Here is an 18808-nt window from a genome sequence, read left to right as displayed (position 1 = left end):
GTGTGAATAGAGTGTTTTTATTGTTACTATTCTTGGTTTTCATAATTCAATTCAATCATCGGCAAAAGAAAAGCAAGGTCCACATGAGTTTCATTAGATTTCTTGCATGAACTCTAAATGAATGTTTGGCGATTCTATCTAAGGTCTCCAATCTCAGCAATCATGGAAAAATAGGGTTCAAGAAAGAATGAGCTAGTTACTTCTATTCAAAATTTTGATTATGAAGTCAATTTTGATTCTAGAAAATAATCTAATGAACTTTTAAAATTAAAAAGAAAAATCTTTGTAATGATATAAAATTGTATTCTCTTAGAACTCTTCTACATCATAAAAAAACAAGTTTTAGTATTCAAAAAGAAGATCGTCAACCTAATTGAAAACTGAAAAATTTATTAATAAAATCACATGGGCCTGAAAATTCATAGAAATGACTCATGATTCTATATTTTAATGTTATCTTATTGATTTATTCCCTTTAATTAATGCAAGTAAGATTTGAAGAAAATTCTTTTACCAGAGTCCGATTCAAATTTGTTTTAGTCTATGATAACGTGAGCAAGAAATAGAGGACGGTCCATCCCCCTTCATCGGAAGTGATGCTGATTATGACGTTTGAATTGTTCTGAGAAAATAATAGTTATTCAAATGGATTACAACCCTGCCATTGCCGTCGTTCAAGACATTACTTACAAGGCCTGATGAAATGTTTGCATAACTTGATGAAATATATTTCTAGCTCAAATTTTCAACTTGCATATACGTGGAAGGACTGCAATTTTCTATTCTGACTTGGTATCACAAGATAGAGGAAAACGCAAACCAATCTTATTCTTGATTTGATACTTAGAGGAACTTCCAAGGAAGCTCCCTATTTTACCCAAATGCACTCAAAATGTAAATGCTGACTGCTTATGACATCACCATGACACCAATCTTCCGCAAGCAGACGTCTAATTGCAGTCACTTTTCAATAACAATGTAATATCATCTTATGTGATTTTCTTGTGACTAAATAATTTAAGTTTTTGTATTTAATTATATAATATTAGAGGATTCACATTTAATTTTGGTAGTGGGTATAAAGGATGTATTAATAGTCTTAAATTTGGTTCATCATTGTTTTTATCAATTTTATTTAGGAATAATAATAAGAAGAGGATTAGGCGTCACATTTAGATCAATGAAGAATGAGAACTTATGTTTAGCTAAGTTTGGGATGGAAGTCCAACTTTTGTATAGAATTATGTCATGTGAACACTAGAGTATTACACAAAGGGAAAAGGGTCAAAGTTATTTTGAAGAAGTGTAAGAAAGTATGAGTGTCATGCTTTCAACTCTAAGCTTCTTAAATATTATGAGTAATATTGTAAATGGATAAAACACCCATGCATAATATATCTAGGGATTAAATTAATCAATAAATAATAAATGATATCTAATTTAAAATTTTGAATAAATGATTTGTTAAGAAAATCAATAAAATATACATTGAAATAAATATTAAAATTGATAAATAAGGAGTAGATGCTTAGCTTTATGTATGACAAGGAAAATAGGAGTATATGCATTGTGATTCATAACACTAAAAAACTTTGACATATAAGAAAATGAACTATTATGTGACTAGGTTTAATTCTACACTTGTGGCATAGAATCTAGTATGCAACCCTAAGATTAAAATTGTAGGTTTGAACTTGGACGTATCTCTTCTTATGAATGTACTTATTGATGTAATGATTTACATGCTAATTATAAGAATTCTTCAATAATAATGTGACATGTTCTTATGTGATCTCATATGATCTCATGTGATATATTATTTTAGCACTACATTTTATGCTCACTTTGGGAGTGAACAAATAGCTAGTACATGAATGCAAATGAAAAACAAGTGTAAAAAGGATATAGATATGATGATTCTACCTGGGATTCACCTCTAAAGTAAAGAGTACATTTTTCCTTACACCAATGGTATATTTGTAAGGGAAAATGTACTCTTTACATCAAATTGTAATGGTGAAATGACATTGATAACTACATTATAACTTTGTGTGGTACGAATCTCATGAGCTAAAATTTTTGGCATAGATAGAGGGGAATCATGTTTTCCTCAAATAGAAACTTGGTTCCTATGAAACTTTAATAAATATCAACAATATGAATATCAAGTGAAGAGTATGAGTAAGAATCAAACATTGATACATGAAAAGGCATATACATACATAATCTGTCCTAACGCATTCTATCAATAATCTGATATATAAAGATACATCACTAGTACCATCTAAGTGATAATGTGATAACTCCACCAAGATTCATAATATAATCATTTAATGTAGCAAGATGTCATAAATTATTAGTAATATCCTACATAAAATACTAATGAAATATAATCATAATACATTGCTATCATCATCTAATATATCACAAGGTAAATAATCATCATTAATATCTACCAAATTGATATTAGAAAACATAAAAGAATTATCATTCCAAACCACAACATCATTATATATATATGAAAAAGTAACTCACATATCAAATCATTATCCCTAGACTCCTCATAAGATGCACTCTAAAAGGAATGAGTTTATAGGTATTGAATTAGAGCTATCATAGTACTTTACAATAAAAGCATGATTAGGACTCAACAACATTATATAAAAGAAAGTAAAACATTGAAGGGCATGCATGTAACGGCTATGTCGTGGTGTAAGCACCTAAATAGTATCAAGTTCAATTCTTCAATAAAAAATCATCATAAAAAAATTAGCTAAAAGATATATTGAAATAGAATTAATGAACATTTTTTATCATTACAACTGAAAAAATAGATTTGTGTTCAAGCTTATTACAACTGAATTGTATGGCCTCTAAACTTTAAATGTTCTACAGTCCTGACGGAAAAACTAACTGTGATTCGGAGCCGAAATCATAAAAAACAGGGCTGAAATCATCGGCCTCTATAAACTTTAAATGTTCTACTTATGTCATGACTGCTTGATGTTAAACCAGTCAATTTACTACTTCTGCCGGCCTTCTCGATCAAATTAGAAGCTTCCAAATCTAAAGAAAATTCCCCTTTTTACTCCAAAAGTAAATATTAAAGCTAGCTAGTGGTTGTGAACCATTAAAATTTACCTGTTCTCTTCTCACCTATAAACTGTAGCCGTCATATAATTTAAATCTTGGTCATCGATGGCTCTTCATTACTTTTGACTTTTGTTTAATTCCCGTGTTATCTCATTATTTTCCACTGTGTGAAAGCAAAATTAGTTGAGGGGAATCCATTGAAACAGGTTGTAGACACTTAAAATAATTATTTTAATTATTTTTTTAATTCCTCACATAATTAATTAATTAATTATGTTAATTAAAATTCTTCTCAATATTAATTAAATATAATTAATATTGTCACTATAGCATATGATTGATTTATTTAATAAATCAATCTCTTTCTTTATTCTTCTAAAAAATCAAATCCTCACAAATCTTCCTCTTAACTAATTAATTTCAATTAATTAGTTAACCTACACGATTCCTACAAATCATCTTCTTAATTCATCATTAACCTAATAAATTCTTCTAGAAACTCCCTAAACTCACTTAACATTATTCTTTTAGTCAAATTCTCCTACAAATATAAATCCCACCTAACATTTCCTCTATTTCCCCTCCTAATGAGTCGTTAATGGCTAATCATCATGATTAGCCACAAAGTCAACTCTTTGTCCTTTCATCCAACCACTAGCTTTAAATGCTCTTTTTCTAGATGAATGTAAGATTTTCGAAATCTTACATTCCTCTAGGCATTTCCCTCTCCCAAGGAATTTTTAATTCCTTTTTATTCTTTTAATCCCCATAATATCCATTTTTGGAAAATTTTTAATTCCTCCAATGCATCTTGTAGAGTGTGGAGATACGAAATGCCTTTAAGGCATATTTCTTGGTCTCCACACCCTCTCTTGGACCTTGTGTGACCTCACAAGTAAATCTTAGCCCTTCATCTCAAATTCATCCTAGCCATCCGTTTTCCTCTCCTCTTCCTATAAAATAGGGTTCCATCCCTTCATTCAAATCATCTTGAAATTTAGTAAGCTTATGCTGCCCTTTTAAGCCCAGGAAATTATCTTGGCAACTTGATCATCTCATCCTTATCATTTGTGCACAATATTGGAGAGCCATCCACATCCAGCAATCAAAGGAGCACATCAAGTGGAGCATTATCAAGGGGCGCCTTCACTTCATCAAGCTCAATCCGAAGGAGAAGGTAAAATAGCAAGGTGAAATGGTCTTTTTATGATATTTTAGCATTCTGCATGTTTATTTCGTTATGTTTTGATCAGTTTGCCTTTCAAATCTATTTTTCCCTCTTCACAGGTATTCGATGAATGTGAGGAGGGGCAGAGTTTTTCTTACATTAATTTATTTGTTACAAATATATGTATTTAAGTAGTTGTTAGCCATTTTTTGTTTATAAGAAAATTATTTTAGTGTGCGATTACATGACATCATACCGGGCGACAAAAAATGTTCACTCGAAAATATATTTTTCTTTAGTGGCTGTTTCAATCTCTTTTAGGACGAGGAATTATTGTACAAGTTATTAGTAACAGCTCGACAAGTTTTTTAGGGTTAAGATTTTACTATGAAGACGATAGCTAACTAGATTCCCTCCTTTCTTATAATGCTTTACATAAAATTCTCTTCGTCGTTTTGTCGTGGATGAAAATGTGGCATTACCCGTCAATTTTTGGATGATCTGTCTTTCACATATATTCCATGACTAACGCGAAAACTATTTTAAAAGGCAGTAGACAATAAGAGTCGTATACGCTGATCACAACTAATTACAGTAATAATTTTGACTTTTACAGCACTCCTCAGGAAATACTTTAGAACATGTCAAGAAGGTGCTTTCAACTTGGAAGAATCCATCTTTGAACTGAAATAATATAGAATTTCGTTCATATTGTATCCATCTTTGAACCGAAATGTTCGTGTTTACCAGGAGCAGAGTTACGCAATCTGACGTCATCACATCTCATGACGTCAGGATGACATCACTTGCCCGTCAGCACCTACGATGAGACCGCCATGCATACTCATATGTCAAGGTAAGTTGTGATTCTTATAAATTGGGCGGACCTCTCCTTCAAACCTCATTCAAGTGCCACAATTACAAGATATTTCATTATTTGCATAGAAAAGTTTGAAATTTTTTAAGGATGAGTGACATGACTCCCTTTGTGACACCACGCGTTGTAGCAAAGCAGGTGCTGTCCAGAGAACAATATGAAGGAGAAGGAGCCATTGTCAGGCGCAGTATTGGCAGGTACCCACTTCCACTACTTCATTTCCTACTTTTTATATCCTTTTAAGATAATTTAGATCTGCCGGTGACATTTTTTAGACTGCTTGATCTAGCAAACCCCATTATCATCATTCTTTCTTTTGTCCATCTGATGAAATTCTTTGTTGTGAACAGACCAGAGTTGAAGTCTTTGGACCCCTTTTTGTTACTGGATGAATTCTCAGGTTGGTTGGTCTCTACCCAAAACCATTGCTGACAAGTGTAATTGTATTTCATTTAACAAATCGAATGTGTATGTGTGTTGCAGTAAGTGCTCCCGCTGGCTTTCCAGACCATCCTCACAGAGGTATATTTATTTATATGTTGGATCTTGACACCTTGTAACTCCGTTTTCTTTGCTCTCTTCATACTGATGATTTGATAATATGATTTGGGCAGGTTTCGAGACAGTGACATACATGCTGGAGGTACCATCTTTTGTCCCTCTCTTTCTCATTTTTAAGAACACCAAAGCTGCAGGGGTTGAGTATGGCCGGTGGGTAGATGTTTTCAATGTAAAATACAGTTAAGGTGGAAATAGATGAGCCATGGCTTTTGGGAGGATTTGATACCGAAGATCTTAGCTTTATTTTAGCTTTATTTTATTTTGATGATGGTTCATAAAGTGTGATCTGAATTCTTGATTTTAAATAAATTTGATACAATCAAATTTAAAAATTACGTTGTGTTCATTTTCAAACTATAATTTGATTATCCAGGACTGCTGCTCATATCTGTGGGGTTTTTCAAGTTTTCTAAGAGAATGTTGTTTGTTTTTTAAATACAGGGAGCCTTTACACATGAGGACTTTGTAGGACATAAGGGCACCATCAAGGCTGGCGATCTGCAGGTTTTGAATTTATTGTTCTCCACTAAAACAGTCGCCGGCATAATTATAGTACTTCTCTCCTTTCTGTGATGGTCATGTGCTGAGGATTTTTATTGCAATGATTTGTGTAGTGGATGACTGCAGGCCGGGGTATAGTCCACTCTGAAATGCCGGCTGGAGAAGGATTGCAACATGGTTTGCAGTTGTGGGTAAATCTGGCTGCCAAAGATAAGATGTGAGTGCCTTCTCAACTTAAAATCCTTAAAATATCAAGGACCGATTTCCCAGAAAAGAAAACTTTCATGTTTTAATTGTGATGTTTTTATGGTGGTCAGGATTGAGCCTAAATATCAAGAACTTGAGGGCAAAGACATACCCAAAGTTGAGAAAGATGGAGTGAAGGCGACTGTTATAGCAGGAGAAGCTTTGGGCATCGAATCTCGTGTCTATACAAGGACTCCTACAATGTATTTGGATTTCAAAATGGAGGCACAAGCGGTGCTTCACCAGCCAATTCCAGAGGGTTGGAATGCATTTGTGTATGTGTTAGAAGGTGAGGCTAGCTTCGGTACTCCGAATTCACCTCCTGTGGGAGCTCATCATACACTTGTATTGAGCAGTGGTGATGGGGTGAGTGTGTGGAATAACAAGCCCTGCAGATTCGTAGTAATTGGAGGGCAACCCCTAAATGAGCCAGTGGTACAACATGGACCCTTCGTGATGAACACCAGACAAGAGATAGTGCAAACAATTCAAGATTATCATTTGGGTAGAAATGGATTTGAGAGAGCCAATGTATGGCATTCCCAGATTGCTTAAACTTTATTTTTATTTCACTTTCAGTCTGTATCCAATCACCACTAGTGGTTGATTCCATGTGAATTTGAAGGTCTATTCCCAACATGAGTAGGGATATTCTCTGTAGACAACGACGGGGCCTCCTTCCAGCACTCCCTTTCTAAGAAAATTATTCTTATGGATGCTGTGGGGAAACCTTAGCTTACATTGCAGTGTAAGTTAACAACATTTCGAAAAATTGTATTCGTTTTTTAGAATTCATTTGCCCTGTTTTGGGAGCTCGCCCATTTTTCTCAGATGGGGTATATTTCTATATAATTGATAATAATAAAGTATGAAAAATGCATTTATATGTTTTTAGAAAAATCTGTTGAACGTGTATCATCTATATTTTCTCTATTAAGTGATTGTTGATATAGTTTTTCCTTGGGCGATTATAAACTATCACATCTTGCTTTAAATAACATAAATGGACATATTAAAAAAAATAGTTTGTAAATTTTATGATTGTAGGGACGGAATTAGTAGGGAGAAATATAATAGTCAATTTAACTATCACTCTAATAGAACTACATTTAAAATTTAAGATTTCATTGGCATCACTATAATTATGTTATATAAGGAATATTATAGTATAATATAAAATAAGTTTAGCACTAATATTTAGATTGAAATTGGACATATGTTGAAACAGAAATAATAAGGATTATGGATTTTGTATCTTATAATGTGAACTTTATTTAATGATTTGGTCCAATAAGATAGATAGTTGTAAATAAAAAAGAATCTAGATTACTAGTTAAAAGGTTGAGATGATTGAATCCTAATAAATTGGGCGTTTAGAAAAAAAATATGATTCTTAAAATATCCTCCTAGTGTTGAGAAATTAGAAATGATAGATACAAATATAGAGTCAAATGGCTATCAAATCATAAGTGGAAAGGTCTAAATAGAGAAAGACAAGTTTTAAAGGATAAATTGGAGCCTTTCAATAAATAAATGTTTGAAGAGTATTTTAGAATGACATACCTTACAATATGTTAGCATTGATCATTCATTACAAACCATAGATGCACATACATTTGATGATGTCGGCTACTAATATTCAACATCAACATATTAACATATATTTTAACTTTGCATATTTCATTGCTAAGGTAATCCACAAAGAATTGGTGTGTTTGAAGGTTGATGATAAGATCATGTCTTTCAAGTGATATGGCATGCTATGCCATATCTTTCTATATATTGGAGGAGATATTTGGGACTATTCTCTCTATATGAGACATAAGAACTAATAGAAGGAAATATCATGCATATCTAATGATAGGCTTATTTTTTTTTCACACTACTAATCATTAGACTATGGCATATTTGAGAGATATTTTTGTAGAAAATGTTGATGTTGTTAAGTCATAAGATGATGAAATATTCTAAGAATTTTACTATATTTTAAGGCTCAAGGAATTATAGCTTGAAGTAGGGTATGACCACAATCAAGGTGATTGGTTCTTTCATTTAGATAGAACAATCATCAATATCTATGACAATAGAGTATAGGCAAATGTTCAACCTAGGTGGGTCTTTGAAGGATGGCTTTCCTTGAGATCATGTGGTAGTTAATGAGGCTAATATTTTTTTATTTGAGGCAATAGAAGAATTCCACCAACATTGAAATTATCATAATTTATAATTACTTCAAAGGAAGGAATAGAACTATTGGGTTTTAAATTAATGAAGCATAGGATGAAAAAAGAAAGGAATTTAGGTATTTTGATCTAGAGAATTATATTTATAAGGTTGGAAAGGTAGTGAGAAAATATACTTTGGACATCAACTTGATTAAGCTAAATACTTGATTAAGATTGCTCCAACAAGATAGAAACTAACAACAAGAGATATAAATGGCTCAAAATTCTCCTTGGAGAAAGAAAGAGGAAAACCTATGATTATTCAATTAAATTAAATATCATTTTCTGATATTGTAGATAATGTTGTGTAATATAATGTAGTTTGGGGTTTTTTCCTTCAAGAATTGTCACAAGGCTAATTGTTCAAGATCTTATAATGGAGCCACAATATCTAGAGATTCAAGAAAGGCAACAATCTATGTATTGATCTCTAATGGTACATGTAGAAATATGAGATGACCTTCCTTGGGTAGGGGAAATAGAATTAGAGAGAGATCAACCTATAGTTGACTATCCCATTATAGAGAAAGTTGGAGAAAATATAATTGGCATTCAAGAAATCATCAAGGCATTGACTCATCCTAAAGACACATTAATTGAAAGACATTCATACACAAATAATAATGATGAATTTAGAAGAAGGGGGTAAATCTATGCATGATGTGATCACTTTAACTAAAGTAATTTTTTTAATTTGTTTGTGAGTTCTTTCAATCCACATTGTTTAAAGAACTGATATTAAAGACAAAATCAAAGGTACTTATGCAAATGATTGAAGATGGAAAAAAATAAATAGAGAAGATGATAATGAGAATATATAGCTCAAAGTATCCTAAAGGATGTTGACTTTGATGCAAGAAAGACTACTCTAGATGAGGTTAGAAGACTATTCATAAAATGTGGTTTGCTACTCTTACTATTATTGGATATAGCTTTGTTTTATAACCTTCAACTCTATAAGATAATAACGAAATGATGATGATATCTAAAAATCTAAGGAGCGAGAAAAAAAGGTACATTTTTTGGTTAGGTTTTAGTATAAATTATGAAACCTTAGCTATATTAATGATAACTCTAAAGAAAACTAAGCCTCAAGTAGTTAGAGACATAAATGAACTTATAGGGAATTTGATTATCAGAAGATTAACTGATATTCATATCACTCAATAAGTATTCTTGGCTATAAGCACAACCCTATACAATGAGGCAACAAAATAGAAATTGGAGGCAAATTTTGATAAATTATAGAAGAATCACATTGAGTTATTATAAGAATATAATAAGATAGAATCAATGGTCATCCTAAAAAATATTGTATCAAAACTTACAACATCTCCTATTAGTTTAGGAAATACATTCCACAAGACAGAAATACATTTATGTTGAGAACTGCATATATATGAAGGAGAAGCTAAAGAAAAGTCAGAATGTGGAGGTTGAGGTGAAAGAGAGAGGGAAAAGAGATAATATTGACTTAGTTAATTATCTTCTAAATTATCATGTTTTAGGGATTTTCATAAGGTGTATTAAGCTTGGGGATGTTATGATAATTTGTTTAAAGACTAAGTAAGACAAGTCAATGATGAACCGACCTCAAGGTAGATATTGAGTGTATGAATTCCACATATGCTGACTATGAGAAAGATTCATAACATTGCATGATTTAATTTCAATGCTCCTATTGAAATATCAAGTACTTGTGAGGTCAATAAAGAATTTTTAATGACATCTCTATATTTAAGGGAATATTTGATCTAATGATAAATAAAAAATTAAGTAGTTTCAAGGCCCTTAAGGAATTTTTATTACTTCTAATACTTGATAGTGTTCATTCATTAGATGATTGGAAATATATTTATTCTATAGCATTTTTCTATCTTTAGTCACATCTATCACTCAAGAGGTTAAGGTGGATTCAATCTCATGGAACACTAAATTTGAAAGGTTGCTAGAATTAGATTCTAAATTGCATCATTTCATTAAGAAAACCAAAGTACTCCTCATTCCAAGGTACATGAAGCACATGAATAAATTGACAAAAATATTTAAGAACAATTGGCCATGAAAAGAAGAACTTTGATACATGGATGGGGAATTAGCTATAATGCGTGTATGATGTTGATTCTTCTCATCACCTAAACTCTATGAGATCTTCAAATTATTTCTGCAGGTAAATTACAAGGTACAATAGATGATTAAAAAAAAACTAATATTTATGCATAAAGGAATACTTAAGATGAATTAATCTAGATTAGGGATTTAACCAAAGGCATAATTAAGCCTAATTCATATTATAAAAGGAGACCAAGAGCTCGTAATTTTCTATACTTAGATAAAGTTCTATTAAAAAAGGTTAATTTTTTTGTTAGCATTCATAAAAGTTAGTTACTATAATGGTGCCTTGGTTTATTTGGGGTTATTCCATGTTCTCATATTTAGAACTTTATGAGTTCAAAGGGGGAAGTGACATAGTTTTTGTAAGGATCGGAAAAATTGGAATGATGAGGGTTTGGTTCACTTGGCTCTAAGTTGAAACTTGGACTAAGATATAAAATTTCCATGGAGCACACTGAATTCACTTGGACAAAAAAAGTTTTGCACCTCCATCTTTTCCAATATGAGATCTTATAAATACCATAAGGCCTATACTAGAAATGATATATTCTAATTACTCCCCTAAATCCTTCAATGTTCTATTTAGTATAGTAAATATAGGTAATATGTTGACTCTTGGTGACCACTCATGGTTATTAATTTCATAGTTCTCTCTATTAGTGGTTGGATTGTGAGGGAATAAGACTCTTCTACGTTTAAGTCTATATTTGGGGTACTACAGTTGCATTAAATCTATATTTGAAAGCATACCTTTGTATTTTTTGTGCAAATTCTTCTATTATAATATTTTATTCTTGGTTGAGATTAGATGTATATATGATATGAAACTATTGTCATCTAGCTTTTATTTAATGTAATTCTTCTCTAAAATGAATAATCAATGATTATAATTTCCTTCTTGCACTTTCATTGTGTTCAATTATATATACATCTATGTGAGAATTTATTCAAGGAGTGGTATAATTCTTTCATAAAAAATAATGAGAATATTTACTTTATAAATAGATTATTAAGTAGGATATGCCATTTGTATAAGTTGTTGGTAGGTCACATAATTTCAAGGTAATAATATATAGTCAAGGACTCATGCTATTATAACCAAATTCCATGTATTATCTCTTAAATTGTAGTCCCTAAAATAGGTATCAATCCATCTATTGTGTATCCTTATGAACCTAAAACACATTTAAAATGATAATTTTTTTTGAATAATAGTTTTTTAAAATTATTTAGTTTTTGCATACCTAAGCATAAAAGTTATAAGCAATAAATCATTTATGCTTAGAATTTTGTAGATAATTGTCAATGTATGAAAATTCATATTTATTTAACACTTGGTATAGCTTTTGTATGTATTTTTGGTCAATATTGTAAATGGATACTCACCTTAGTCTTAAAAAAGCTAAAGTGTAAGAGAGATAGGTCTTAGGATCTCTCTCATTCATTGGCCAACTCTTGAATAGTTCTAAGCATAAGATCTTAAAAAATATTTAGAAACCACTAAATATACGTATCTCGACCGATGGAAAGTCTCATCGGGGAAATGGAAAGGAAATTCTAGCTCAAGTGGTTTCCCCTATTCCCAATAATTGTGAAGCTCATGCAAACCCTTCTAAAGGACAAGAAGGTTCTAAGAAAGTCAAGAATGTGGTGGGGGTTGAAGGAAATGTTGCTCTTAAACAAAAACCTCGGATGTCACTATTTGAAGTGAAACCAAGTGGAAAATTAGTGTTCCCACCAGTCAACAATATTTTAGATCCGGCGAAGGGTAAGTTTTCCATCTTGGTTCCTGACATGGTTACTGATCATAACATTTCTCTTATGGATAGGACGCTATTTGGTAAATTTATGGGCCCCAGGCCTAACATAGAAGTAGTTAGGGCATTTGTTAAAAGGAAATTGAGAACAAATGGCCAGGTTCTTGTCTCAGTTCTTCCTAAGGGCTATTTTGCCTTCGATTTTTCTTGTAAGGAAGATATTCAGGCTGCTAAAAGTGGAGGTCCATGGGTTATTGGAAAATCTTCCTTGGCTCTTAAGAAATGGACTACTAACCTGGATCTTTTGGACTCCATCTTTGAAAATGTCCTAGTTTGGGTTAGACTTCCTAGCCTACCAATGGAATACTGGAATGAATCTATGTCTTTAGTGGCCTGGCCAACTCTTTTGGAGAACTTCTGTCTATAGAGCCCATGATGACAACCAGGTTGAGGGTGGTATTTGCTAGAATCTATGTGGGTGTGTCCTAGAATACATATTTACCATCTTCTATTGAAATTCAATCAAAGTTGGGTACTTGGATTCAAGCTATAGTGTTTGAATCAATCCCTCTTGCATTCTTTACATGCAGAAAAATGGGGCACTAGGCTAAGAGATGCCAATTAAATGTCAGGAAGGAGAAATAGATTCCTCAGCCTAAGCCCAAGTGGATTTAGAAAATGAAGAATAAATGGGAAGGGACTAGAAATGAAGTCCATTTGATTGGGGAAAAAGAAAGCAACAATATTGTTAAGCCCATGGAGGCCCCAAAGAAGGAGAATGTTCCAAAGATCCAAGCGGTCATGGAAACCAAGGAGCCAGTCTCCAATATTCCTATCCCTATTTTAGGTGAAACTGAGAAGGGAGTGATGGGTTTGGAAGACATCCATAGTCAAGAATATTCTATCTTAATCAAGGAAATCATGCTGAATGTGGATATTAGGGTTCCCTATATTTCTGCAGTCTCTAATGCCAAGGATGCTCCAAGCCAGGACCCTTCTTGGTGCTCTAACTCCCAAGTATTTGTTAAGGATACCTATGGAGACTCAAGAAAAAATCAAGGGACCTCTAGTGAGAACTCTAGTTAGAATAATCTTGGATTGATGGACACCCTACCTCCATCCCAGAGAGGTCTCCTAATGAAGATTGGGAACCAGGTAAAGAGAACCTTTGCCCTAAAAATTTGGAAAGGGAGGAGGATCATTCTCAGAACAGCAAGGAGAAAACAAGGAACAAACAACAGGAAACTCTGAGAGGAGTTTCAATTAGGTCAAGATCCAAGGTAGACTGTGGAGCCTCAAAGAGAAGTCAAGGAAGAAAATCCACAAAATGGCATAGGGAGGAGGATAGCTTTTAGGATATAGTCGATGGTTTTTAGAAAACCATACCAGAGATTTGAAAGCTCCACTCCCAGGGTAAATCATGAAAATTATGTGTTGGAATATAAGGGGCTTGAAGAGCCTCCATAAGTAGGATATTTTGCACAATTTAGCTAGGGATCATAGACAGGATATTTTATTGGTTCAAGAGTCTAAAATGTCAAAAGAGAAAGTGGAAAATATCAAAATGTTTAAGTTTTGCGGGGTGCATGGAAATAGCTCTGAGGGAGAATTTGGGGGTATTGTCACTTTTTGGAACCTGAACCTCATTAGAGGAGAACCGATTTTTGAAAGCGCTCATCATGTAGCTACTAAATTTTTCCATATAAGAGATAATTTTTGTTGGATCCAGTCCAATATCTATGCTCCTAATGGTAAAGGTGAAAGAAATATTTTTTGGCAAGATCTTATGGCTTTTCGTAGAAAGTTCAGTAATGAAAATTGTATCGTAATGGGTGACTATAATACTCAACTCAAGTACAATGAAAAATTTGGAGGCTCTTAGGTGAATCTGGAAAGAAAAATGGCCCTTCAAGACTTCATTAATTATCAGGTGCTCATGGATATTGACCTTCAAGGAGTTTCCTACACCCAGTCAAATAGGAGAATAAGTAATGAGTTTATTCAAGTTAGGTTGGACAGAGCCTTAATTTTTGACCAATGGTTCTAATCTTATTAAGTTCCTTAAAATATCTCTCAAGGATTGGCTCTGATCACTTCCCTATAAGCTTTGTGGCGGACCCCATCCAGGCCAAAATGAACTTTTTGTTCAGATTTGAACGAATGTGGCTGTCTGACCCTAAGATCTTTGAGGAAGTGAGAAAATGGTGGAATATTACAATTTTTGGAACTGCTATGTTTAGGGTGGCCAAAATATTGAGGGAGGTGAAAAATAAAGTCATAAAATGGAACAAGGAAACCTTTGGGAACATTTTTGGTATGAAGTCTGAGTTATAGATGGAAATAAAGGACATCTAAGAGAAATCTAGCTAGAAGGATATATACCTGACAACAAATTAAAGGAAAATGAGGTGCTTGGTTAGATGCATGATTTAATCTCAAAGGAAGAAGAATTTTGTAAACAAAGATCAAGAGCCCTGTAGCTCTCAGTTGGAGATAAAAATACCAAGTATTTTCACATGAAAACTCTTAAGCACAGGGAAACTAATAGCATCTCGTATATTGACTACAATGGCAATAGGTTTGATAAGGAGGAAGACATAACAAAGAATACTATCCTTTTCTTAGCAACCTCCTTAAGGTTAATGGTGGCATTAACAATGAAATTCAAGATGCCTTAACGGAGGCTGTTCCCAGTCTTGTCAAGGAATACGATAACAAAATGCTCTCCTCCATTTCATCAAGGGATGAAATAAAAAAAGATATTTTCTCCTTTGAAGGTAACAAGGCTTCAAGACCTGATGGCTTCCCTATGTTCTTTTTTCAATATTTTTGGGAAATTGTTGCTAATGAAGTTGTGAATGGTGTCATAGAATTTTTTGGGTCTAGGTGCCTTCTTAAGGAGCTTAATGCTACTTTCTTGGTCCTTATCCCTAAACGCCCCTGGAGTGGTGGATTTTGAATCTTTTAGGCCCATCAGTCTATGTAACTCCTTTTAAAAAATTATTTCTAAGGTCTTGACTTCCAGGTTGCTGAGATTATTGCCTTCCCTCATCTCCCATCAACAAAATGGTTTCGCTCCAAGAAGGTAGATCCTTGACTCTATTGTTACTATCCATGAGAATTTCCATTCCCTTATGATTTCAAAGACCGAGTGATTTCTTATCAAATTAGATATTTCAAAAGCTTATGATAGAGTTGATTGGGATTTTTTGCTCAAAATTATGAAGTTTTTTGGCTTTTGTAATCGGGTCCTCTAGTTGATTGGCCAAATTATATCTATAGCTATGATTTCCATCATGGTGAATGGCTCCCCCTCACTTTTTTTTAAGAATTCTAGAGGGCTAAGGAAGGGGGACCCTATTTCCCCAATTCTTTTTACTCTAATGGAAAAATGTCTTGGAAGAAACTTGTAGAAAATGGTAGATTGGGGAGCCTTAATAGGACTAAAACCATCCTCAAACCATATGGTGTGCACTCATCAATAGTTCATGGCTGATACCATTCTAATGGGAAGATCTATTGTTGCTAAAGCTAGGAACTTGAGAAAGGCACTGGATGATTATGAGTCGACATCTGGTCAAATGGTGAATAGAGAGAAAAGCTCATTATTCTTCTTTAATACCCCAGAGCTAAGGCAAAGCAAAATGGCCAGAATTCTTGAGTGTAGGATTGAAGCATTACCTTCTATTTATCTGGGTCTTCCTCTAGGTCTAAAGCCCCTCGATTATTTCTGGAATTCTCTGATTGATAGATTTAATAAGAAGCTGACGGGATGGAAGGGTGTTCTACTCAGTCAAGCAGGTAAGATCCAACTTCTTAAATATACTCTAGAATTTTGCTACATACGCTTTGAGTTTGTTCAAAATCCCTTCTAAATATGTGGATGCCATTGAAAAATTCAAAATAATTTCTTATGGTTGGGAGTGGAGGAGAGGAAAAGAATGCCACTTATAGGTTGGGATTTGGTCTGCAGACCTTTGGGTCTAAGGACAATTAGAACCATAAACAAGGCCCTCCTTGCTAAACAAATTTGGAGAATAGTATTGTGAAAAGTAAATATCTGTCCAATCATGAATCTCTCATCTCCTTCCTTCATTCTATTAATCTTCCGCATGGGTCAGCTCTCTGGAATGATATGATCATGGGAAGAAATATTATTGAAATGGGTGCAGGCTGGTGTATCACAAATAGGAATCAATTCAGATTTTGGGAAGATAGATGGATTATGAAGGAGCCCTTACAATCCTATGAGAGCTTCTTTGCATGGAGTGATACTTGCAAAAATTTATTTGGAAGTCAGGTCAAGGATTATTGGAGGAATGGTAAGTGGGTAGATCTCTACCAGGTCAGCCTAGATTTAGCCACTATTCAAAATGCTTTGTTTGCAGTTAAAATTGGGATGAGTCAGCAAGGGGAACATCTTGTCTTGAGGCCTTCCTCCTCAAGATTCTTTTCAGTCTCCTCGGCTGTCTCTATGCTATCCCTTTCTTCTTCCCCTCCCCCTGCTTTGGCCAAAGCCTGGTTTAAACACCTTACTTCTAAGATTAATATCTTCTTTTGGATTTTTCTTCAGAATAAGCTACTCATTGTGGACAATCTTTGTAAACGTGACTTTCAAATTCCTAACAATTGTTACTTATGCAAGGAAGCAAAGAAAATGACCAATCACGTTTTTATCCATTGTCCATTTGTGCATGCAATTTGGGGAAGATTTTTCTCTCTCTGGGATATTTCTTGGGATTTCCCTGGTTCATTGCAGGAACTTTTTGCTCAATGGTATGTGCCCTCTCTTACCCCTACTATTCATAGACTGTGGTCCCCTTCTCTCTCCCATATTGTATGGGGAGTGTGGAAACAACAAAATAATAGGGTATTCAGGAACAAGGAGGATACGAAGAATGTGGTGTTTGAAAGAATTTTCAGATTAATTATGCAGAATATGAACAACATAGTTGCTAATGAGAGTAAACCATAGATAGTTGTTTCTTCCCAACATGATCTTAAGATGGCGAGAGATTAGCATATCAAACGGGATATTACAAAGGAATCTAGACAAGGGAAAAAGGATTGTGAAGGAGTTACTTGGGCCCATCCTCTTAGGAGATGGATAAAAGATAATTTTGGTAGGGTGGCCAAGGGTTACCTAGGGCCAGCCAGGAGTGGGAGAGTGTTAAGAGATCACTATGGAAACTTTGTTTCAGCAGTGGCACTCCCCTTGGGCTCTCAATCCAATAACTTAGTAGAAGCCATAGGAGCTTTCGAGGTCATTGACTTTGCTAGCAAAATGAATATTAATAATCTATGGATTGAGGGGGACTAAAAAAATATTATTTTATGCCTTTTAGGTAAATCCTCCGCCTCATTGACAATAAAAAATTGGATCGACGAAGCAAAATACCTCATTGGCAAGTTGGAGAATGTAAGAATCTCACACATGTTTAGGGAAGCAAACGTGGTCGCTAACTATTTTGCCAACGAAGGAGTTAAGCTCTCTGGAAGGCGGGCATGCCAATCCTACAAGGATCTAGAAGCAGGGGTGAAATCCTTGTAATTAGATATGATGTTATTCATGGAAATGTTGCCATTTCAAAAAATGATTAAGAGGATCAGTGCAAGGTACTGTTTCATTCAATACTTCGTCGACACCATTATTATCTCTTCTATCCGCGTGAAATGACACATTTTATGGGTTCCTAAGCTTTGTTGTAAATCTATTGCCAAGATTATCTGCTCTGCAAGTGAGAAGAAAGAAACCTGTGAAACAATGGGGGGAAATAGGAAAAGGGTGGAGCTAAAAAGTTGTGAAAAGCACCTTAAGAATCAACAAGTTTGGAATCAGATTATCAAAGGGGGGCTTAAACCTTTCCTTGATAAGCTTCATGGTGCTAAGCTCGACATTGTGGGGTAATTTAGAAGGAGGAGGGCATCATACTGTTTGGTAGAAATGTGATTATCAATGAGGGTCTAATTGGAGAAGTTATGAGCCTCTCTACTAAAGGTATGAAATTCTTCCATGACAGTAAGATTTCTGATGAAGTGGTCATGAATTTCCCTAAATCGAAGGAGGAGAGGGAAGCGCTGGTAAAGGTTTTGAACAGTTACTTTGAGGCCGACACCATTAAAAAGATCTGGAGGGAGGTTCTAAGGGTGGTGATGGAATATATAACTGTTGATGGGAGATTAACAAGGGTGTATTGGCTATCACTTCGTCCTTCTCAACCACTTAGGTAGAAGGTCAGGGTTCTTTCCCCTATTATTTGTTGTG

General features: G+C 34.0%; 1 protein-coding gene across 2 annotated transcripts; it reads left to right on the top strand.

The window, feature by feature from the left end:
- The first annotated feature begins 5179 nt into the window (after positions 1–5179).
- Positions 5180–7241, top strand: LOC131074925 (pirin-like protein). 2 transcript variants are annotated; one of them, XM_058011663.1, is made up of 7 exons: positions 5180–5335; positions 5489–5538; positions 5622–5660; positions 5753–5781; positions 6141–6203; positions 6314–6417; positions 6518–7241. In XM_058011663.1, the coding sequence occupies exons 1-7, from the start codon at positions 5229–5231 to the stop codon at positions 6999–7001; spliced, it is 876 nt and encodes a 291-aa protein (XP_057867646.1). In that variant the 5' UTR covers positions 5180–5228; the 3' UTR covers positions 7002–7241. The 2 variants fall into 2 exon arrangements, with proteins under 2 accessions (XP_057867646.1, XP_057867647.1); XM_058011664.1 differs by lacking the exon at positions 5622–5660.
- Positions 7242–18808: the final 11567 nt, after the last annotated feature.

Source organism: Cryptomeria japonica, chromosome 5, assembly GCF_030272615.1.
Source record: "Cryptomeria japonica chromosome 5, Sugi_1.0, whole genome shotgun sequence".
NCBI classification, from domain to species: Eukaryota; Viridiplantae; Streptophyta; class Pinopsida; order Cupressales; family Cupressaceae; genus Cryptomeria; species Cryptomeria japonica.
This window is presented reverse-complemented; position numbering and strand designations above follow the sequence as displayed.

Bases quoted from the DNA above. Each gene is read 5' to 3' on its own strand.
- LOC131074925 (XM_058011663.1), top strand. From the start codon at position 5,229: ATGAGTGACATGACTCCCTTTGTGACACCACGCGTTGTAGCAAAGCAG. The intron at 5,782-6,140 runs GTACCATCTTTT...TTTTAAATACAG, and splicing joins CAGTGACATACATGCTGGAG to GGAGCCTTTACACATGAGGA. The intron at 6,418-6,517 runs GTGAGTGCCTTC...TATGGTGGTCAG, and splicing joins CTGGCTGCCAAAGATAAGAT to GATTGAGCCTAAATATCAAG.